Raw genomic sequence first — 23654 nt, 5'->3', positions numbered from 1 at the left:
CCTAAGTAATCACCCAAGAGAAATAAAAACTTGTGCTCACTCAAAAACCAGTATGCAAGTATTTATAGCAGCTTTATGCATAGTTACCAACAACTGGAAAACAACTCCAACGTCTTTCACAAGGTGAATGAACAAACTCTGGCACATCTATACAACGGAATATTACTCAGCATCAAAAAGGAATGAACTACTGATACATGAAACAGCATGGTAATTCCAAATGCATTATCCAAAATGAAAGAAGCCCGACTCAAAAAGCTACATTCTGTATGATTCCATTTATATGACATTCTGGAAAAAGAAAACTACAGGAGCAGGAAACAGATTGGTGGTTGCCAGCGGTTATGAGTTGGGGAAGAAACTGACTATAAAGGGGCAGCATGAGAAATTTCAGGGCAGACTACTGGAACTATTCTACGTCTTGATTGTGGTGTGGTTACACAATTGTATGCATTTATTAAAATTATAGAACTGGACGTTAGAAAGAGTAACTTTTGCTGTATGTAAACAAACAAGCAAAAAGAAATAAAAAGCTCGTTTTCGTTGCTATTTAGAAGTGCCAGAACAGAAGTAGGGAGACCAATTAGGAAGTTACTGAAATTGTTTAGGCAAGCTCTGATGGCAGCTTGAACTAGGAACAATGACTTAGAGGCCCCAGGGCACCTGCCCCTCCATTGTTCACCCAGTAAAAGGGCAATATGCACTCTGAATTGAATGAGTAAAGTTCTTTATACAGCCATTCGTGGCTATAATGAAATAAGTTAATTTTTTCTGCTTCCTTAAACCTAATTGTTCTGTCCCCAGGTGAGTACCACCATCAGCTTTTCTAACATGAACACTGACAAAGGGCCCCGGGAGACTCTGCATCTCCCCTGTCCTCTGCCAATATGATTAATAGCTCTGCTGGGGAAGAATTGCAGGTCTCTTAGATTTGCACCTACTCATTTGAAACAATATTGTTGAGGCTCCTTGGGCTGAGCAAAGTTCATATAACCCAGGCAGGCTCTGTTGGAGGAGTCCTGATAAGAATGAGCATAGGCTCAGCCTTTGTTTTATCACCTTTTAATGCAGGTGCAATTCAATAAGTGAAATGATACATTAACAAGAAAAATCCTGTTTATGCCAAACACACCCACACACATGCACACACACATACATCATGCTCATAGGAAAGCCTCCCTTCCTTCCAATTGCTTTCCATGACACTGGTAATTCAAAACTTATTTAAAGAGTTCTCAGCAAGTGCTAGTCTTAATGAAATGACTGGAGTCAAAATTTAAGTGCTGCTTTAAAAAGCACAATTTAGATTTCAGGTAATTTTTGAAAACCAGGTTTCCAGAGTAGAGCAACCACTTGATTATCTTTTTCCCCTCCGAGCAATTAGGAGAACAAATGAAGCACTGGCTAGTTTAATGATAATCTTGACGGTTCTTGTACTCGCTAATTTTAGAGGTGAAGTGGCCGGAAAATGTATCCAAATGAATAATCATTAAATGGAGAAGTTTTGGGAAATGGGTTTCAGAAATGGGTAATAAGATGACTGGTGACTTCCCCCCAGCCCAGAGTTATGAAGAAGCATCTCAAGATAATGCAGGAGACCAGGGAACAATTTCCATAAATATTTAAGCGCCTCATATGGGTCCAACGAGGTACTAATTGCAGCTGACCTCTGTCCTTGGAGAGTCAACCATTGACTCTGAATCATCCTAACTTCCTCCTCAGAAAAGGCTCCTACCCAGCAGATGGCTCTGCCACTGATCTATGTCCATAAATCAAGAAGTGGGGCTGTCCTTGACCACTTCTCTTCTCTATCCCTGCCTCTGTGAACCCCAAAGTCCTGTGGATTCTACCTCCTGAAAGGTCCCTGAACCTATGGGTCTAATCCACAGTCATCTAACTGGGCAATGCAGGGGCCTCCTACCTGCACTTTCTGCTTTCTTCTCCCTCTTCAAATCATTCCTCCCACTGCAGCCAGGGCAGTCTTTAAGAAACCCAAATCTGGTCACTTAAAAAGCCTTTCAATGGCTTCTGTTGGCTTTTGGGTCGAATCCACACTTCCTATGAAATGGCAGAGGCAATGATACCCAATGTTTCATGTGTTCCCTTATACTTCTCAGCTGACTTGACATCAGATCAGGCTATGTGACTGGTTCAGGTTAATGGGCTGTGAGTGGGAGTGACAAGTGTCACTTCTGAAACGAGGCATTTAGCTGGTGATACAACTCACTCTTCTTCACACGTCCCTACTGTGGAAACTAGGAAGCCCACAGGTTCCAGATGATGCAGCTACCAGATGGCCCAGCCATATTAGTCTGGGTTCCTGAGTGACTAGGTGAGCAGAGCCCTTCATCACTCTGCACTGAACATGGAATGTAGGCGAGGAATAACATTTTCTTTGTTCAGCCACTGAGACTTTGGTGCTGTTTATTGCCACGGCATAACCTAGCCCATCCTGACTATACGGGATGGTTTACGATGTCCTCTGTGATCTGTCTTCCATTTACTTCCCTGGCTTCGCTTTTTGTTCCTCTTTTACTCTCTAAGCTCCAACTCTGGTACTTCCTTTCTCCCCTGGCCACACTACACTTCCTCATCCTGCAGGACTTTTGAACATGTTAGCTCCATTACCTAAAATGCTCTCTATCTGTCAGATCTTGGCATAAGTGGCATTTGCTGAACTTCTGCCCTGGTAAATTGCATATCATAACTCCCTAATAGTTTCCTCTACTTCAGTCTTTTTTTTTTTTTTCCTTTTTTGAGATAGGGTCTTGCTGTGTTGCCCAGTCTACAGTATAGTGGCACAATCATGGCTCACTGTAGCCACGACCTCCTGGGCTCAAACGATTCTCCTGCCTCAGCCTCTGGAGTAGCTGGGACCAGTGTGGGCCACCATGCCTGACTAGTTTTTAAATTTTCTGTAGAGAGAGGAGTCTCACTATGTTGCCCAAGCTGGTCTCAATCTCTCAGGCTCAAGCAATCCTCCTGCCTTGGCCCCCAATGTGTTGGGATTATAGCCATGAGCCACTACACCTGGCTACTTCAGTCTTTACATGATTCATCACACTTGTAATTACTGGAATACTTTCTGACATTATAGTCTCTGAGAGTAGGGACCCATGTTTGTCTTGTGTCTTTAGAACTAGGCACAGGTCCTGGCATAGCAGGCACTCAATGAAAAATTAGTTGAATAATTAAACATATGTTTAGGACAGGGTCACAGTGAATGGTTTGCTCTAAAAATTTTTTTCCCCTGGGAGCCCTGACTACCTTCCGAATTATTTTCCATTCATTCACTTGCTAAGCTATTTTTTTTTTTTTTTTTAAAACAGAGTGCCTGTTCTGTGTTAGGCTAGCCTGTGAAGTACAACTAACCACTCATCAGATATTCAGAGGCAAGAGGCCATTGAGGGTTTAACTACTTGCTGAAATTTTATGAACAAAGTAGGTTTCTATCTGAGCCTTATAAAATAAGTGAAATTTGAACAGGTAAAGAGAATTGGGTGTTGCATCTGAAAGGGGCCACAGCAAGAGAAAAGGCATTAGGAATGAGAATTAGGAATGAGTTTAGCAGAGACAGTAAGAAGACCAGCCTCTCTGGACCCTTCCTCCATATCTTCCTTCAACACTGATGGAGTAGAGGAGGTACAGAGAACCCTGAAAGCAATGCTCTGGGTACACCGTTCATTTCAGAACCTGCTTTAGCTCTTACGACTAGAAGAATTGGTTGCTTCTGCTCAACTGTGGTCTGTTCTGTTTCAAACACTCCAGCCCCTAGGGTGGACAGCACGCCTTTTACTTCTTTCATAGCTTTCTACTACTCATTTTTAATGCTTTATGCATGTTAAGCACCCAGTAAATGCAGTTAAACAATGAAACCTCTCTTTTAAATATGTAATGACTTGCTTCAAGCTAAAGTGAGGCTCATGGCTAATGAGGTTATTATACTGGACAGGTTATATTATGCTGGAGATATACATAGCCTAGCATGTTTTCTTTCTTTTTCTTTTTTAAAGAAGATTTTTCTTTAAAAAATAGAAGTAATAAATATATGCTAATTTCAGAAGATTTAGAAAATACAACTTGGCAGAAGAAAATGAAAAGCATCTAGAATCTCATCATGCAGTGATCACAAATGTTAACATTTTGGTACATATCATTCTCTAGTCCTTTATCCATTTATATAAACACACATATATTTAAAAGCTAGTTCCATATGGTCCAACTTATTTTTTTATTGTGATAAAAGACATGTAACATAAAATTTACCTTCTGAACCATTTTTAAGTGTACAGTTCAGTAGTGTTAAGTATATTCACACTGTTATGAAACAGATCTTTAGAACTCTTATCCAACAAATCTGAAACTCTATACCTATTAAACTTTAAAAAAACCTAACAATGAATCATAAATCTTTCCATATCAAACACTTTATGATATTAAATATTATTCTCCATGTATTATAGTATTATCCATAGAGAGACACTTTTTTCATTACCACAATTTAAAAAAATGAAGTCCTTATTGTTGACTATTTAGAGTATTTCTTTTTTTTTCATAATTATATACCATCACCTAATGTTATGGTGAACATTTTTGAATATTTTGTACATTTATCTTTGCATACTTATTTAAATATTTACTTACAATAAACTCTCAGATGGACTTACTGACTCAAAGGAGGCCCACATTTTTAATATTTTTGGTATAAGTTTATTTGAGTTTGCATGTGACAGATTTCACTATTTTACATTCCCATCAGGAGAATGGAAAAGGCTCATTTCCCCAGATGCTTGCCAGAATTGGGTATTATTGTCTGGCATCTTTTCTTTAGAGATTTTAGTTAGTTCTGAAATAAGCCTCATAGCAAATAGCAATTGCTCTCAGGCATCACTGTAGCACATGCATATATCTGTATAAGCGTAAATCAGATGTAGACTTGATACTCACGTACCTCTACAAACAAGATAGGGAAGATGCCTACTTTATCTCCTAACTTGCCTTCTGCCCAGTTCTCATCCACTCGGCTGATCACAGTGATGATATCATCCTGAAAGAGAAATTCTCATGGTCAGCATTTACTCTCATTTTCAGGCAGTAAAAGCTCTCAGCAGAGATCAGTTTGGAGTCTCAGATGGTGTAAAGTGTGAGGAATGTACCTTGTGCTTGATTTATTTGGGAAGTCTTTTGCTAAAATGAACTTTCTCCATAAAGGGCAGTGTTTGTATCACTGAGACCATAGGGGAGTAGAAATAATTTGGAGAATCAATGGAATCCAATAGGAAAACTTAGAAATGTTTCTAATTTTTAATCACCAGTAGGTCCAAGCTTTTCACTTAAATTTATCTGATGGAGAAATAAAGATGGAAGCCATAGGGACAAGGACTTTTAGCTTTCCAAAAAGAAAAATGAATTTTATGCTCATTTTGAAGACTTTTCAGAACCTATTCAATTTTTAATGCATCAAACATAAAGCAACTTTTTGTTCAGATTTTTCTTACTCACTATAAAAGGTTATATGTAAATTTGTAGAAACATTTGAAAATACAGGTAAGCAAAACAGGGAAAATATTGTATCACAATAAAGATACATTCACTGTCAACAGCTTGAATAACACATTTTTTCCAGGTTCTTTTCTATCAAGACAAAACATACACACATATAAACATACATATTTTTTAAAAACCTTTCCAAAAACATACACACATGCATACAATAAAGTGCACACATCTTGAGAAATTTTACATTTGAGTATATCCATGAAATCCCTGTTCAGATGAAGGTATAGAATACTCCCAGCACCCAGAAGGTTCCTTTGTGCCCTTTCCCACCACTTGTTAAGAGGCAACCACCACTCTGACTTCTAGTACTACACATTTATTTATTTATTTATTTATTTATTTATTTATTTATTTGAGATGGAGTCTCGCTCTGTTGCCCAGCCTGGAGTGCAGTGGCGCGATCTCGGCTCACTGCAAGCTCCGCCTCCCGGGTTCACGCCATTCTCCTGCCTCAGCCTCCCGAGTAGCTGGGACTACAGGCGCCCGCCACCACGCCCGGCTAAGTTTTTGTATTTTTAGTAGAGACGGGGTTTTACCGTGGTCTCGATCTCCTGACCTTGTGATCCGCCCGCCTCGGCCTCCCAAAGTGCTGGGATTACAGGCGTGAGCCACCGCGCCCGGCACCTATACATTTATTTTGTCTGTTCCTGTACCTCACACAAATGAAGCCATATGGGACACAGTGATTATTTTTATTTAATGCCATTTTAGAAACACCTTGCTGTGTCCATACAACATTCAAGTTCAACCTGTATATTCATCCACTAAAGACCTTCTGATCTGTCTCTGACATTCTGTTCCATGAGCCTCAGGAATTAGGATTAATTTAAATTTAAATCTGTTACTGCATTATACCCTTTCTTAGCTTCCTCTTACACAGCGGTACCTAACCTTTTTGGCACCAGGGACCGGTTTCATGGTAGACAATTTTTCCTCGGATGCGGGGGGTAGAAGGTGGGGATAGAGGGTAGGGAATAGGGGATGGTTTCAAGATAAAACTGCTCCAGCTCACATTATCAGGCATTCGATTCTTACAAGGAGCATGTAATTTAGATCCCTTGTATGCGCGGTTCACAGTGGGGTTTACGCTCCTATGAGAATCTAATGCTGCCACTAATGTGACAGGAGGTGGAGTTCAGGCAGTAACGCGACCCATTACTATAAACACAGCAGCTATAAATACAGATGAAGGTTTGCTTACTTGCCCACCACTTACCTCCTGCTGCGCGGTCCGTTTCCTCACAGGCCACGGACCGGTACTGGTCAGTGGTCCGGGAGTTGGGGGCCCCTGCTCTTACACATGTGCAATTATGCATTTATAGGTTATTATTTATTTATTTATTTATTTTTTAAATTTTTAGTCGGAGTCTCGCTCTGCTCCCCAGGCTAGAGTGCAATGGCGCGAACTTGGCTCACTGCAACCTCTGTCTCCTGGGTTCAAGCGATTCTCCTGCCTCAGTCTCCTGAGTAGCTGGGATTACAGGCACGGGCAACCACGCCTGACTAATTTTTGTATTTTTAGTAGAAGTGGGGTTTCGCCATGTTGGCCAGGTTGGTCTCAAACTCCTGACCTCAAGTGATCTGCCCGCCGCGGTCTCCCAAAGTGCTGGGAATGCAGGCGTGAACCACCGTGCCAAGAGATTATTATTTATTTAATGTCTGTCTACCCTATCAGACCATAAACTCCATGCGTGCAGAGCCTCTGTCTGTTTTGTTAATCTTTGTTGTCCCTAGCACCTAACATAGTGGCTCCCCTTTAGTAGTCAGCCAATAAATATTTATTGAATGCATGCATGCAGGAATAAATATATGATATTGAATAAATTACACAATTCACTGAGCTAGAAAGCACTAGGAAAAGAACAGCTTTGGGAAGGAAGATCTTGAGTTTAATTTGGATATGCTGAGTTTAGAACATGAGATTTCCTAGAAGTCTGTGTATTCCACAGCCTTCCAGAATGGGTCAAATCCTCTCTTTTGGTTTCTTTGTCATAATTTCCCATTTATATATCTGTTTCTTCCACTAGATTGCCAGCTCTGTGAAGGTAAGAACAGTGACTCATCACTTTATCTCCAATGGCCAGCTTGGCACATGGATGGGCTCAAGAAATGAACGAGTGTGTGAAGTAAGTGCCCCAGTTTACAAATTCCCAGAAAGGGTGAGAGACACAGACGATGATACTCCCTTATGTCTTCCTCCAGCTGTGTGTCTAATGCCTGGCACAAAGTAAATACTCAATAAATGTTTGTGGAATTGAACTGACCTTCCTCTAACTGTAGTCTAGGTCTACACTTTGCTGTGTGGGCTGCAGAATGACCTTTCTTAGGAGTCTTGCTCTGAGGTTCCATAGCAATAATAAAGATCGTTATCTCAGAATATGGAGGACAGAGAGGTTGTCTAGTTTGAGAAAACCTGAAGTAAATCTCCTTTCTGGTAGTGGTAGAATAAAAATATTTTGTAAAACGAAAGATCTTGCCTAAGCTATTGTAGCAGTGCCACTTTTTATACTTACATTTGATCTACTTATCACGAGTGGTGAAGAATGAAAATAACTCTAACTGTGGTTTCTATGAGAGATGTGAATGTTTATGGAATAACAAATACTGAATACAGAGAGTTAAAGTAGTGTAGACTTCAGTACAACTGTCATTACTTGCAAATGGTGGGGAATCATCTAATGAAAAAGAGAGGCACAAGAAATCTTAGGGTAATTAATGTTTGGAAAACATGTCTTATAAGAGGTTATTTATGGAGAAAGGCACGATTATGTTATTGTGCGTGTCTGGAGTGTTTTGAATGTGATGTTTACAACAAGATAGAATGTTATACATGAGAAGAATTAGGTAACCATAACTTGGTCGCAAGAATACCCTTACACATACGTAATAAAGAGGTAGAGGCTGTAGTTTTACATAGCATGTTATCAAATTGTTTGTAATTTTCTGTTCATGTATCTGTTCTTCCCATTACTCTGTGAGGACAGCAGAGACTCTGACTTATTCATGTCCTATTCCCAGGGCCTGCAAGGAGTAAGTGCTCAAAAGTGATAGAATGATAGAATGAATAAATCAAATGTGTTATTCAAGCTGATGACAGTGATTGTATCTATATTGTGGTATAATATTTTCCTTATTTTGCTTATCTGTATTTTCAAATGTTTCTACAATGGTTTCAGGATAAATGAATGAATGAATGAATGAGTGAATACTTCTGTAATTACAATAAAAAAGGCTTACTGACTTCTATCACTTATTTGTAGATTTCTCTAGAGATTTCACTTGCATGTAGTCTGAATTGTACACACATATTACATATAGATGCACCACATATATACATATATAATTTATGGACAAAATATATTTTATGAATAAAATAATAAATAATAATATATTTAAAATACAATTTTTAAAAATCAGCAAATATTAAACAAGCAACTCTGGTTCTGCTATGGTCTCTATGTGGTCCCAGGTGACTCTGGGATTCACCCAGAATCCTACCTTGAGGAAGGTCAGGCAATCCTGGTTTTCACTCTTGTCCTTGCCTCGTAGGTCAAAGTTGTAGAGGGCCCTGCAGAGCGGGGGTGGCTGGGGCAGCTGCTTGATGACTTCCACGGAGCTGGCTGGGAAGATCCCGCTGATGCCATTGATTTCCCCCTGGTACCAATTCTCATCAAGCTGTCTCCGGAGAAGGATGACATCTCCCTTATTAAACCTTAGGTCACCAGGATTTTGCCCTCTGTAGTTGCATAAGGCCTTTGCTCGAGGTACCTGCATTGGCACAGACCAATAAGATATGTACTTAGCTGAGAGTCTGGAGGAACAGAAGATACAAACATTCTTCCTTTTATTGTACTTTGCTTTAACATGCTTTGCAAATACTGAGTTTTTTACAAATCAAAGGTTTATGGCAACCTGTGTTGAGTAGGTCTATCAGCGCCATTTTTCCAACACCCTGTGCTCACTTTGTGTCTCTGTGTCACATTCTGGTAACTGTTACTAACTTTAAATATTTTAAACATTTTCATTATTATTATGTCTGCTATGGTGATCTGTAATCAGTGATCTTTGATGTTGCTCTCGTAATGTCTGGAGGAGCGCCACACACTGTGCCCGTACAAGACAGCAAACCTCATCGATAAATGTTTGTGTTCTGACTGCTGCAACAGCTGGTCATTCTCCCATCTCTCTCCCTCTTCTTCGGCCTCCCTATTCTCTGAGACACAACGATATTAAAATGAGGCCAATTAATGACCCTACAACTGCCTACAAATTTTCAAGTGAAAGGAAGAGTTTCACATCTCTCACTTTAAATCAAAAGCTAGAAATGATTAATCTTAGGGAGGAAGGCACGACTAAAGCTGAGATAGGCTAAAAGCTAGGCCTCTTGTGACAAACAGCCAAGTTGTGAATGCAAAAGAAAAGTTCGTGAAGGAAATTAGAAGTGCTACCGCAGTGAATTCATAAATGAAAAGTAAGTGAAACAGCCTTATTGCTGATATGGAGAAAGTTTGACTGGTTTGTGTAGAAGATCAAATCAGCCACAACAGACCCTCAAGCCAAAGCCTAATCCAGATCAAGATCCTAACTTTCTTTAATTCTGTGAAGGCTGAGACAGATGAGGAAGCTGCAGGAAACAAGTTTGAAGCTGGCAGAGACAGTCTGAGGTTTAAGAAAAGAAGCTGTCTCTGTAACATAAAAATGCAAGGTGAAGCGGCAAGCCATCAATATTGAGTCAAGACCCACTGCCAGAAAGAAGACTACAACTTGCTGAAGACTCAGAACATCATTAACTTTTTTTAGTAATAAAGTATTTTAAATTAAGTTAGATATATTGTTATTTAGGCATAATGCTATTGCACACTTAATAGACTACAGCATAGTGTAAACACAACTTTTTTTTTTTTTTTGAGACAGAGTCTTGCTCTGTCGCCAGACTGGAGTCCAGTCGCACGACCTCGGCTCACTGCAACCTCCACCTCCCAGGTTCAAGCGATTCTCCTGCCTCAGCTTCCTGAGTAGCTGGGATTACAGGCGCGCATCACCATGCACAGCGAATTTTTGTATTTTTAGTAGAGACAGGGTTTCACCATGTTGGCCAGGATGGTCTCCATCTCCTGACCTCATGACCTGCCTGCCTTGGCCTCCCAAAGTGCTAGGATTACAGGTGTGAGCCACCGTGCCTGGCCAAATACAACTTTTATATGCACTGCGAAATAAAAAAAAATTGTTTGACTTGTTTTATTATGGTATTAGCTTTATTGTGGTGGTCTGGTACTGAACCTGCACTTTCTCTGGGGCATACCTGCATAATATTTTTTTCCCCATAAAACATGGATATTTTATTCCAGCTCTAGGAAATCAGCAAAACCCCCCCCCCAAAAAAAAACAAAACAAAAACAAACAAACAAATACGGAGGGAAACACATCTTTCCACACACCATTCTAATTTAACTGACATTAATTTGGGAAAGCTGGAGCAGAAATATATGTTTATATGTATATATATGTATGTCTTTATATACACATATATGCATTTTCAGATTTTGGTCTCACTGGAGTTCATGTCTTTTTTTTTTTTAATAAATGCCCCTAAAGGTCATCGAATTCAAGCTAATACGTCTACCTATGTCTCCTCATCAATCATTTAATATTGTTTGCATTGCATTCACAGTTTGTGTGTTAATCACTTATGTAATTTATCAAATTGCACATTTGGAGAGGTAAGGGAAAAACTTGGTTTAAGTAATACTCTATGTATCAATTACCCATTACATGATTTTTTTCATCATTATTTGCAACCTCACACATCTGTAGTTTTCTACGTAGTCTCTCTATGCAGTCTACTTCAGCTTCCAGTGCTGCACTTATCTATATCTTCTGGGTGGGACCACCCACGATCCATGAACTTGGGGTCGGGCATGAATTGTGTAGCACCTGAGTTGGATTCTGATTTGGTCTTTGCTTCTAAGCTGAGTTCTGTTGGCAAGGCACTGCGTGTTTCAAGACGTGAGTTGTTTTTGCAGGTACTTCTATTTCGGCGGAGGATCCTAGCTTAGTTTTTTTTCTTTAGGTTTAGGGAGTGACTCATTTTTGCTACTTTTGTCCACAATGATTTAACTGCTCCAAAAATGTGCTGGTTTGTAGCATATACCTTTTCCCCTGTTACCTTAGCAATTATTACTGACCAAACTGGGTAGCAAACAGTTGCTCATAAAGTAGTCAGTCCCAGAGGATAAGTAATTTTCTTACACTTAGAACCTTTTCTCGCTGAAACCAAGCCCACCAATCCTGAAACCGTAATAACTCCCATTTTTGGAAGAAAATCTTGAGGAGGATTCTTCAGATAGACATGAGCATCTTTTCCAAATTGTACTGTATCAATTATCCCATTTTTCACAAAGACATAAACACCCTTGCACCAGCCAGTATAATGACCAGTTGCAGTGCAGATGGAAGCAAAACCCATTTGTAAATGACCAGGCTGCTCTTCAACATATTTAGACTGGAGCGGTGGTGCAGTATATATGGGGACTTGCTCTGGTATCACTGGCTTTTTGGATTCCTCTTCTTTGGCTGCATGTACACTTACAGATGCATGTATCAGACCTGCAGGCATGATTGTCAGTTTTCCCATCTACTAGCAGGGTGAAAATCTGAAACACTGACAATGGTAAATGTTGGGGAGAAAGAGGAGCAACAGGAAGTCTCATTCATTGCTGGGTGATAAAATAATCTGCACAACAAATGCCCGTGATACAAGTTTACCTGTATAACAAACCTTCACATGTACACCTGAACCCTGATGACCACCATGTCTATGACCCTTTCAGCCAAGGTTTTCAGATGACACCTGCATAATATTAATAACTAATTACTGAGCACTTCCTGTGTGCTAAGTGTGTATGTGGGCCATCTCATTTAATCTAGGTAGTCCTTGGAGATAGACACTCATTATCCCCATTTATAAGATAGGGTGACAGAGACACAGAGTGGTTTATTAACTTGCATAAGATGACACAGCTGGGAAATGGCAGATATGGGGCATGAACTCAGACTACCTGATGCTAGAACCCTTTTTCTTAATCACTATGCAAGGCACAGGGTCGTGAACTTGACTCTACATCTATGAGAGGGGAGTCAGTGACCCTTTCTGGATCTGAATACTGATTTTGAATTCTGGCTCCACTTCTTTCCATTTGTGTAATCATGGCCAAGTTACTTAATCTTTCTTAAACTGTATTCATTTATAAAATGAGCATTTGGATCATTAGGAAGCTCAGCTGAGACAAAGAAACAATTAGTCAGAGATCAATCGTCAGTTTTTAAAAAAAATCAGCTCAAGCATAATCATTTGTCAAATCAGTTGTCTAAATAATTATTTCAGTCAAATGCATTTTTACTAATTGAAATTGTTTTTTTCACATAGAAATGGCCTCACTCCAGTCTTGCTTGAAGTCTGCTTGGCAAACTGCAAGTTCTAACAGATTAAGAGGAAGTGCTTCAGTCACCTAGTGTCGTGTTTTATTTTGTGCTTTTCCAAGCAGTGGGATTATGTAATCACCTCTCATTGTAGCAGCCTTGCTATTTATAATCTTGCTATTCATGCAATGGGGTATAGAGAGGCATTAATTTAGGTCTTCATAGATCTCCTGAATCCACAATGTTCATTTGAAAAAAAAATTCCGAGCAGCTTAGTGGTAGAGATAAGACCTAACAATACTTCGCTGATGAATGGTGGAGGTGCCCTTTTCTGCTGGTCCCGGGATACAGTAAGGGGACCCCAGGGATGAGAAAACCACAGGAACACAGCTCATCCCCAGGAAACTGGTGGACAAATGAGCAAAGATGTATGTACTAGGGGGCTTAACATAATGCTGTGGAATAAACAGGGAATTGGTTGAATAAATTATTATATACCCATACCCATACAATGAAAAACTTTGCAGTCATTAAAATTGATGTTTTTTTATAATTAATAACATTGAGCATTACTGATAATATACCATTAAGTGTAACAGAAGAGGTTAAGAACAATTATGTAGACTAGATTTTCATTATAAATACACATGTATATTTTTACCTAGGGAAAATGTTAGATGACTATAGGCTAATATTTTAGAAGTGGTTATCTCTAAATGGTGAGATTTTTGAATGTTGAAAAAAACACTTTTTTTCCTAAATGCTTAGCTGTGTTCTCTAACTTTTCTATAATAATTGTATTGCTTATTGAAATTGGACAGTTAGAAAATGAATGAAGTTGGTGGATGAGAGGTAAAAGGTATAAGAGGAATTTAGAAAGAAAGTAAGCCAAGCTGAGTAGGATAAGCAAACTATGCAACTACCTTTTTTGAGGAAGGTGTTCCCTACCTGAGAAATAAGCAGGTAAAAGCTGGATGAGAATGGATTTCTGGGGAATGACCCAAATCTGTTAGACTCCTAGGGTTGGGTACATGAGGGAACAATAATTGTTCCTCCATATTTCTTCCTCTCAGTTTTCCATTGCAATATCACATTTTTCTGGGTACATGACTACCTGGAATATTGGTCACATTTTCAGCCTTTCTGGTGATTAACTCCAGGCCAGTGTGGGAGTAAGCAACCTTTAGGAAGTGTCCTTCCTGAGTTTTCTTTTCCTCTCCTCCATCTTGCTATGTGGAACGCAGACATGATCCCTAGAGCTCTAGCTGCCATCTTGAATATTGAGGATGTGGGCCACACCTAACAGGAGGGAAGAAGCCTGGGTTTCAGAGCTGCCACACCCATCCTGGATTACTTCACATCCAGACTTTTGTCTGAGAGCTAAATAAACTTCCACCTTGCTGAATGAATTGTGAGGCCTTATTATTATTATTATTTATGGGAAAAAAAAAACAGAAAAGAGAAAAGGAAAGAAAGGAAGAATGAAAAGATAAATAAGAAAATATCTAAGTCCCTTTGGATTTGCATGATGATAATATTAATAGCTAACCCTTACTGAGTGCTTCTTTCTTGCGCCATATTCTTTGCTAAGCGCTCTAATTCTCTTTGCTAAGCACTCTCTAATTCTCACAACAACTTTTGAGGTGTGTATTATTTCAAATGTCAATTTTTAGATTAAAAAACTGGGGATCAGAGAATGATATGGTTTGGCTGTGTCCCCACCCAAATCTCATCTTGAATTCCCACATGTTTGGAAGGGGCCTGGTGGGAGATAATTGAATCATAGGGGCAAGTCTTTCCTGTGCTGTTCTCATGATTGTGAATAAGTCCCATGAGATCTGATGGGTTTATCAAGGGTTTCCGCTTTTGTTTCTTCCTCATTTTCTCTTGCTGCTGCCATGTAAGAATTGCCTTTCACCTCCTGCCATGATTCTGAGGCCTCCCCATTCATGTGGAACTGTAAGTCCAATTAAACCTCCTTTTCTTCCCAGTCTCAGGCATGTCTTTATCAGTAACATGAAAATGGACTAATATAGTAAATCGGTACCAGTAGAGTGGGGTGTTGCTGAAAAAATACTTGAAAATATGGAAGCAACTTTGGAACTGGGTATCAGGCAGAGGTTGGAAAAATTTGGAGGGCTAGAAGAAGACAGGAAAATGTGGGAAAGTTTGGAACTTCCTAGAGACTTGTTGAATGACTTTGACAAACATGCTGATAGTGATACGAACAATAAGGTCCAGGCTGAGGTGATCTCAGATGGAGATGAGAAATTTGTTGGAAACTGGAGCAAATGTGACTCTTGTTATGTTTTAGCAAAGAGACTGACAGCATTTTGCACCTGCCCTAGAGATTTGTGGAACTTTGAACTTGAGAGAGATGATTTAGGGTATCTGGTGGAAGAAATTTCTAAGCAGCAAAGCATTCAAGAGGTGACTTGGGTGCTGTTAAAGGCATTCAGTTTTATAAGGGAAGCTGAGCATAAAAGTTTGGAAAATTTGCAGTCTGACAATGTGATAGAAAAGAAAATCTCATTTTCTGAGGAGAAATTCAAGTCCACTGCAGGCTGCAGATATTTTCGTAAGTAATGAGCTGAGTGTTAATTCCCAAGACGATGGGGAAAATGTCTCCAGGGCATCTCAGAGGTCTTCATGGCAGCCCCTCCCATCACAGGCCTGGAGGCCTAGGAGGAAAAAGTGGTTTCATGGGCCAGGCCCAGGGTCCCCCTGCTATGTTCAGCCTAGGGACTTGGTGCCCTGTGTCCCAGCTGCTCCAGCTGTGACTGAAAGGGGCCAATATGGAGCTCAGGCTATGGCTTCAGAGGGTGCAAGCCTCAAGCCTTGGCAGCTTCCACTTGGTGTTGATCCTACAAGTACACAGAAGTCAAGAACTGAGGTTTGGAAACCTCCGCCTAGATTTCAGAAGATGTATGGAAACGCCTGGATGCCCAGGCAGAATTTTGCTGCAGGGGTGGGGCTCTCATGGAGAACCTCTGCTAGGGCAGTGCAGAAGGAAAATGTAGGGTCAGAGCCCCTACACAGAGTCCCTACTGGGACACTGCCTAGTGGAGCTGTGAGCAGATGGCCACTGTCCTCCAGACCCCAGAATGGTAGATCCACTGACAGCTTGCACTGTGTGCCTGGAAAAGCTGCAGACACTCAACACCAGCCCGTGAAAAGCAGCTGGGAGGAGGGCTGTATCCAAGCTGCCCAAGACCATGGGAACCTACCTCTTGCATTAGTGTGATCTGGATGTGAGACATGGAGTCAAAGGAGATAATTTTGGAAACTTTAAGATTTGACTGCCTTGCTTGATTTCAGACTTGCATGGGGCCTGTAGCTCCTTTGTTCTGGCCAATTTCTCCCATTTGAAATGACTGTATTCACCCAATACCTGTACCCCCACTGCATCTAGGAAGTTACTAACCTGCTTTTGATTTTACAGGCTCATAGGTGAAAGGGATTTGCCTTGTCTTGGATGAGACTTTGAACTATGGACATCTGAGTTAATGCTGAAATAAGACTTTGGGGGACTGTTGTGAAGACACGATTGGTTTTGAAATGTGAGGCCATGAGATACAGGAGTGACCAGGGGCGGAACAATATGATTTGGCTGTGTCCCCTCCCAGATCTCATCTTGAATTCCCACATATTGTGGGAGGGACCCAGTGGGAGGTAACTGAATTATGGGGGCAAGTCTTTCCCATGCTGTTCTTATGATAGTGAATAAGTCTCACGAGATCTGATGGTTTTACAAAGAGGAGTTCCCCTGCACAAGCTCTCTCTGCCTGCTGTCATCCATGTAAGACATGACTTGCTCCTCCTTGCCTTCTGCCATGATTGTGAGGCTTCACTAGCCACATGGAACTGTAAGTCTAATTAAACCTTTTTCTTTTGTAAATTGCCCAGTCTTGGGTATGTCTTTATCAGCAGCATGAAAATGGACTAATACAAAAAAGTAAAAGTTGCCCAAGTTCACAAGTTAGAAAATAATGAATTTAGGATTTGAACTCAGTATCCCCAAGCCAAGCCTACAATTCTTTTTCTTTTTCTGAGACAGGGTCTCACTTTGTCACACAGGCTGGAGTGCAGTGTTATGGTCTTTGCCTCTGTAGCCTCAACCTCCCAGGTTAAGTGATCTTCCTGCCTCAGCCCCACAAGTAGCTGTGACTACAGGTGTGTACCACCACGCCTGGCTAATTTTTTTGGTATTTTTTGCAGAGACGGGGTTTCACCATGTTGTTCAAGCTGGTCTCAAACTCCTAAGCTCAAGTGATCCACCCTCCTCAGCCTCCCAAAGTGCTAGGATTCTAGGCATGAGGCATTGCGCCAGGCCTGTTTCTTAAAATATAATCTGTGGTTTCCCTGTATGAGAATCTGGGAGGTGTTAAAAATGCGAATGCCTTGATCCCACCCCTGACTGATTTGATCACAATCTCTTGGAGTGGGATTCAAGTAGCTGCATTTTTATCAAGCTCCCTCACCAAGTTTGATGCTACTGAAAGTCTAAGCTATATCTTATTCTAACTCAAATGGGGGCAATGAATGGAGTTTTGACATAGGCTTTGTAAATTGCTAGCTTTCTTTCTTTCTTTTATTTTTTCTGAAAGATATTTGCCATGCAAGTAGCTTGCATATTTTAATGACTTACTGAGAGAATATATTAAACTAAAATTGCACAAAATGCTCAAATTGCTTTGAAGATGCCTAAACCTTGAAACCCTAAAATAGTACTAATTGCCTATTTTCATCTTTTCTCCATCTCCCCTCAACATAAATAAATATTGTGGGAATGAATTATATATAGATTCTATTTTTAACAAGAAGACCCTCTTTCTTGTTTCTCTCCATTTTGAATAATCCCTCCTCTGGTAGTCTCATTTCTATGTTCATACTCACAGAAAACATTGGCTTCCATAGTGCAAAGCAGGGTAGAGGGAAGCAGGAAGGGGTGGAGTGAGGGGAAGAGAGAGGGAGAGAGTGAATGACTCTGAAGAGGAAAGGAAATTAACATTTATTGGGGTTCTGCCAGGCCACAGACATTTTTCTTACATTATTGCACTACTGCACTTTCCATGTATTATTTCATTCATATGCTCTCAAAACCCTATGAAGTAGGTGGTATTACCCTATTTTATGATGAGGAAACAGAAGTTCTGAGATGGGAAATGTCACCAAACAAGGTCACACAGCCAGTGTATGGCAGATCCAAGATTGGCTGAGGCACATTTGACCTGAAAGCCTGGGTGCTTTTAACCATTCTCATTGTCTGCCATCCAGCTGAAGTCACCTAGCATGTTTTTCCATCATAAAACTCATTTGGGGCTCTGTTTTGTAATCAAAATCTGAATTGAATGTGAATGCAATTTGCTTGCTGCTGGCTGTAATAGCATGAATTATTGAACTCTAGAGCTCTCACATAAAAGTTAAGCACCTGAAGAGACTCAGCTGGTTGATTCTATCCAGTCCCCCACTGCTCTCTCAAGGGAAAAAGATTCCAAGTTCCACATCAGCTCTCACCTGTTGTATTGTTAGCAATAGCTTTTCTCACCCATCACTGTTTTCTGTCTCTATAGATGCAGGGGTGAGAAGGCACAGGGATAAAGTTTGTGTGGAGATCTCACAGTCAGATCATCACCAAACTCTTTTTCCTTGTGTATACCTAAAAAGCTTTCCTTTTCTGATATTAAAACTCAAGACTCTATGCTCCTGTAATTCGCCTATTCATTTGTCTCCTCAGTAGAGTCTGGAAGCCACAAGAGGCATGATTTTGATAGAAAGATAATGCATAGGCTTCAGAGACAAGAGCTTGCAGACTCTTTAGTAATAAAATTATGTTATTGCTTTGCCAAGCATCCCCTTCTGTAAGGAACCACCTGTTCTCTCTTTACCTTCTGATGGGCAGGTTATTCACCCTGGCCACATCATACACACAAGGGTACGTGGGCCAGGCTGGCCCGTTAGAATATCCCAAACCCTCAGCACAGTGACGAGGCATGTACCTCAATCAGGGATAATTAGTATTTTTCTCTGAGATTTGATATATAGACACTGAGAAATAATCTCTATTGCTTTTGAATTATGAGCGTTCAGGTTGTGGACCTTGGACCACCAGTGCAATATGGTGTAGTTCAACGTTGGCTATAATATTGGTGATATTTCCCAACCAGTAGATGCGCTTTCCTGAAAGAAGCTGTAGAAGGCAACAGAACTAGATATAGCAAGCTAGATAGGTAACTAGATAGCTAGAGCCCTGACAATAAAATTTGAACTCCTAGATTAAATGGTGCCTGAAGGTTATTCAGTGAGATGAGCTCTCCAATTGTCTATATCCCCAATTTACTGTTGATTACTTAAACTACTTGGAGTTATTTTTTGACACCTGAAACTGGACCAGTCCTAACTAGTATATATTTGAAACACAGAAACAACAAACTTCATAACAATGTAATATTCCAATAGCAATATTCAGAAACAGCAGGAGGTTCAGCTGCCAGTGAGTCCTGACTTTATTTCCAATTTTAAAAATAAAGGGAGGTATAGGCTGATAACAGGATAAGAGAAAAGGAATGCAAGGGGAGCAGAATCACCACAGTGACACACACAAGGGAAAAAGCAGAGCTGAGATGAGAACTCAACCTGCTACTGTGTAACGAGCTCTTTGACACACCCGGGAAATGCTTCCCACCAATTTAGAAAGGTTGGCCTGGTTCTCTCTACTCCTCGCATCAGGTGGGACCAACATCAATATGCTGAGCTAATGGCTTATCAATGGTTTACTTCCCTGAGTTGGTCATGAGATTGCCCATCACTGGAGAATGGAGCCCAAAACCAACACCATCCTGGCCTTTGACCCAAGTTATTTGTCATTTCCCAGGTTAAGTTCTCTGCTGCTGGATAATTCAGGATTTGTGTCTCAAGCATCTCTGCCTCTCTATCTTTGAACACTGTACACAAGTAGGTGTTTAAGAAATGCTCGGTGAATGAATGAATGAGTGAATTACTCTGAAAACCTTCAAGAATTACTGTTCTCAGATACATAGAATGCATGCAAGGTTCATACATATGGTTGATAATAATTATTCAAGTGGAGATCTATTGGATGAGCTAGGGAAAAGAAGGATTGTTTTCATCATATTTTCTAAACACCCCCCAATTTTAATGATTTGGTGTTATACACACACACACAAAGGTTACATACTCAAATAAGGTTAGGCATCACTGAATCAGCAAAGTCACACAGGTTTCTTTGCTGACTCGCTTTTCAGAAGTTTTATTTTGTGAATGTGATTTGCATAATTGCATCTGGGGCACTTTGCAGGAAGAGCCCACGTGTCTTGGGAATGCTGGGCAAGGGAAATGTAACTTCCCTGTGAGTTCACTCTACGGATGAGGTAAAGGGTCAAAAATTGTACTGTACCCTAACTTTGTAGTTGCTGCTTAACCAACGAAGCCACCTTTCCTCCCTCACTCATAGTGATAATCTTTCTGGAGCAGATTTGTTGGGAGAAATGGAGCAATTAGTAACTAGAAAGTGGTGGTTAGCCCTTGTGTATGTTTTCTCTTCTCTGGTGAGGAGGGAGACACTACGCAAACACCAGTGCTCACCCAACAGGAGGATCAGATCCACCTGGCCTTGGCAGATCCCAGATGATCCACTGCTGGGGTGCTTGAGATCAGCAGAAAGCTCACGGTGATCTTACCAAGTGGAAATCCCTAAATCCGACATTCAGATTTGAGACCAGTTTTAGAAGAAACTCTGCATGAGTTTTTGTTTTTGTTTTTTTTTTGTTTTTGTTTTTTTTTTTTTCATAGAAAATTTTACTTCAGGAGAGGTACTAGGATGCAATAGTCAGGAACACATATGTTAGAATCACGTGGGATGTTGGTTTGCATTCTGGCTTTTGTAAATTTGGCCAAATCATTTAGCATCCCTGATCCTTAGTTTGGATCATCCAAAAATTGGGGCTAATACTATTATTTCCCTGTGCAGCAAACTCAGCGAGTCTGGGTTATCCAAACCCTGTATATTCTGACAATAGTTTTGGCTCTTGCCTGGGAGATAACCTCTAAGTCCTTAGAATATTTTGGCTGATCAGAGAGACTTTGTCTACCTGGAGGCCTTGGGTCACACGAGATAGTCTAAACTAACAATGTGATTTATGGTGGGGGGCTTTGGGCCAAACAGTAGAAGCTTGACCTCTGGAGGGGCTGGAGACTGAGGGCAGCCACGTGGGTGGTCTGAGATGGTAAATGTCATCAAACAATGAAATCTCCAGTAAAATCCTGGACAGCAAGTCTCTGGTAAAAAGAAATGCTGTCTGCATGACTCCACAGGGAGAGGACAACTGGAAGCTTTAAGGAAGCTCCTGGACTCTGCCCTAATGTGCCTTTTTCCATTGCTGACTTTAACTTATATTCTTTAACTGGAATAAACCATAACCATGAGTATAATGGCTTTGCTGAGTTCTGTGAGCCCTTCTAGTGAATCACTGAAAGTGAAGGTGGTCTTGGGACCCCTGAGCACACTTCCTCATGGCTTTGGAGACGATTAATGTGATAAACAATGTAGAGTACTTAGTGGAATGCCTGGAAAAGAATAAGTGCTCGATAAATAAGGATGCTTAGGAGAGAGGGGTAATAGGCCTGCTGTGATAGCTTCTGGTCTGACTTCCCAGCTCTACTCGTCATTCATTCCTTTTTTGCTTTCAACAAACATTTTTGAGTGCCAACCATGCCAGGTATGTTCAAGACCCTTCATGGAGCTTACAGTCTAGTTGGGGAAACAAAGATCAGACTTATAAACACACAAATAAATATATAATTACAGGCTGGAGTAAATGCTATGAAGGAAAAGAATGATGTTATGACCTCAAGGGAGGTCAGAGACTCGAGGGACGGGAAGGAACCCAACGTAGGGAAGATTCTCTTTATTAGCTGCTTATTTGTATTTGAAATTCTATTATGTTGTGTGACTTTTGTTACGTGTTTCTCTATGTATTTGAGTGTTTTCTCCATTGTATGTTCTCACTGATATGTGGGAGCTAACCTATGAGGATGCAAACGCATAAGAATGATACAATAGACTTTGGGGGCTTCGGGGGAAGGGTGCGAGGGATAAAATACCTCAAATAAGGTGCAGTATATATTCCTCGGGTAATGGGTGCACCAAAAATCTCACAAATCATCACTAAAGAACTTACTCATGTAACCAAACACCACTTGTACCCCAATAACTTATGGAAAAAATTTAAAAAAAAGAAGAATATTTTACTGTTTTCTCATTCCTGGACTATATTAGCAAGTATCTCTCTCTTTCTCTCCCCTCAGTCTTTTGCTGTGGCCTCTCTTCTTCCAGTCTTTGGTAGAATGCTAAGACATCATAGGCTCAATTTTTCTTCTTTACCTAACTCCTGCCACTTTGAGTCTGTGGGTATGACATCCTTTCCTTCCTCCTTCAAGTAAATATTAATCAAACACTGAGAATATGCCAGCCTTTATCTCTTGGTCCCTCCTCCATCAGTTCCAGGGGTTCTGCAGCAGGGAAAAGGGAAGGAAGCAGGAGTTTATACCACATGGGCAGAGAAAGAGCTGCTTATAGTCAGCAGTGCCTTTTCAGGGCTGCCACTGGCATATTTTCCTTTTTCCCTCCAAACATTTCCCTGAGATTTCTTTGGGGTGATCTCATTTCCCTGTCCTAGGAGGTAATCCAAGATATATCTAGAGCCATATCCCTGGCTCCAAACCTAAGCTGGTTCTCAATAAATAGCCTGGGATTGTTTTTGAAATGGGCTAGATGCCAATGCCCAGAGCTGTTCAATGGGATAGGACTGAACTCCCCAAGGAAGTAAAACATTTCCCTCACCATCTCTTCTCCACCAGGGCACAGGGCACCTGTGGAGAAGGGCAAGGGGTACGTGGGAGCCTGAAGGATGAGGAAAAGCGCCATCTCATTCGGCCTGGGAGGCAATTCTGCCCTCTTTCATTATCCCCCTTTCCAGAATGAGCTTTTCCAATAGGTGTGGCACGTGGTGGGTGAGTCTTTTTCCATATGGTTTGAGAAACTGAGCCAAATACACCATGCAGAGTGAGAAAAAGTGAGTCAAACAACCCTCCCACCACTACTTCTCCCCTGGCTTAGAGGAAAAGCAAAGCTCTGGTTGCTCTACCCCGGCTTTCTCCTCTGAGAGGTTTTTGGAGCTGAAGGAGGAATGACTAATGACGTGGAGCTTCTCCTAATGCGACCAGCTGGCCTGGGGGCTGGAGGTGGTCCCTGAACGTGATTCACAACTTACACACTGTGTCCTTGAGTGAGGCACTGAACCTCTCTGGGCCTGTTTCTTCAACTGCAAAGTGAAGAAGATGAGTTTTACCATTCTTCCCAACTCTAAAGATAACAGACATTTATTTATTTATTTGAGACAAGTCTTGCTCTGTTGCCCAGGCTGGAGTGCAGCAGTGCAATCATGGCTCACTGAAGCCTCAAACTCCTGCGCTCAAGAGATCCTCCTGCCTCAGCCTCCAAAGTAGCCAGGACTACAGGCACATGCCGCCATGGCCCAGCTAATTTTTATTTTTGTTTTGTAGAGATGGGGTCTTGCTATATTGCTCAGGCTGGTCTCAAATGCCTGGGCTCCCTCTTCAGCCTCCCAAAGTACTGGGATTATAGGCATGAGCCA

At 40.9% G+C, this 23654-nt stretch overlaps 1 protein-coding gene and 1 pseudogene across 3 annotated transcripts in view; both read right to left on the bottom strand.

Annotated features, from left to right (window-relative positions):
• Positions 1 to 23654, bottom strand: part of SH3RF2 (SH3 domain containing ring finger 2) — a 127500-nt gene that overhangs the window by 55229 nt on the left and 48617 nt on the right. For all 3 annotated transcript variants that reach the window (XM_021939830.2, XM_021939829.2, XM_021939831.2), the window contains exons 3-4: positions 9058 to 9327; positions 4952 to 5047 (exon numbers count right to left, since the gene is read on the bottom strand). In XM_021939830.2, the coding sequence (XP_021795522.2) occupies positions 4952 to 5047; positions 9058 to 9327 (366 nt within the window). The remainder of the gene's footprint in view (positions 1 to 4951; positions 5048 to 9057; positions 9328 to 23654) is intronic.
• Positions 10701 to 14703, bottom strand: LOC103885480 (annotated as a pseudogene).

The sequence above is a fragment of the Papio anubis genome, chromosome 5 (genome assembly GCF_008728515.1).
Source record: "Papio anubis isolate 15944 chromosome 5, Panubis1.0, whole genome shotgun sequence".
Taxonomy (NCBI): Eukaryota; Metazoa; Chordata; class Mammalia; order Primates; family Cercopithecidae; genus Papio; species Papio anubis.
Note: the sequence above shows the minus strand (reverse complement) of the source record. Positions and strands in the feature narration are given on the sequence as shown.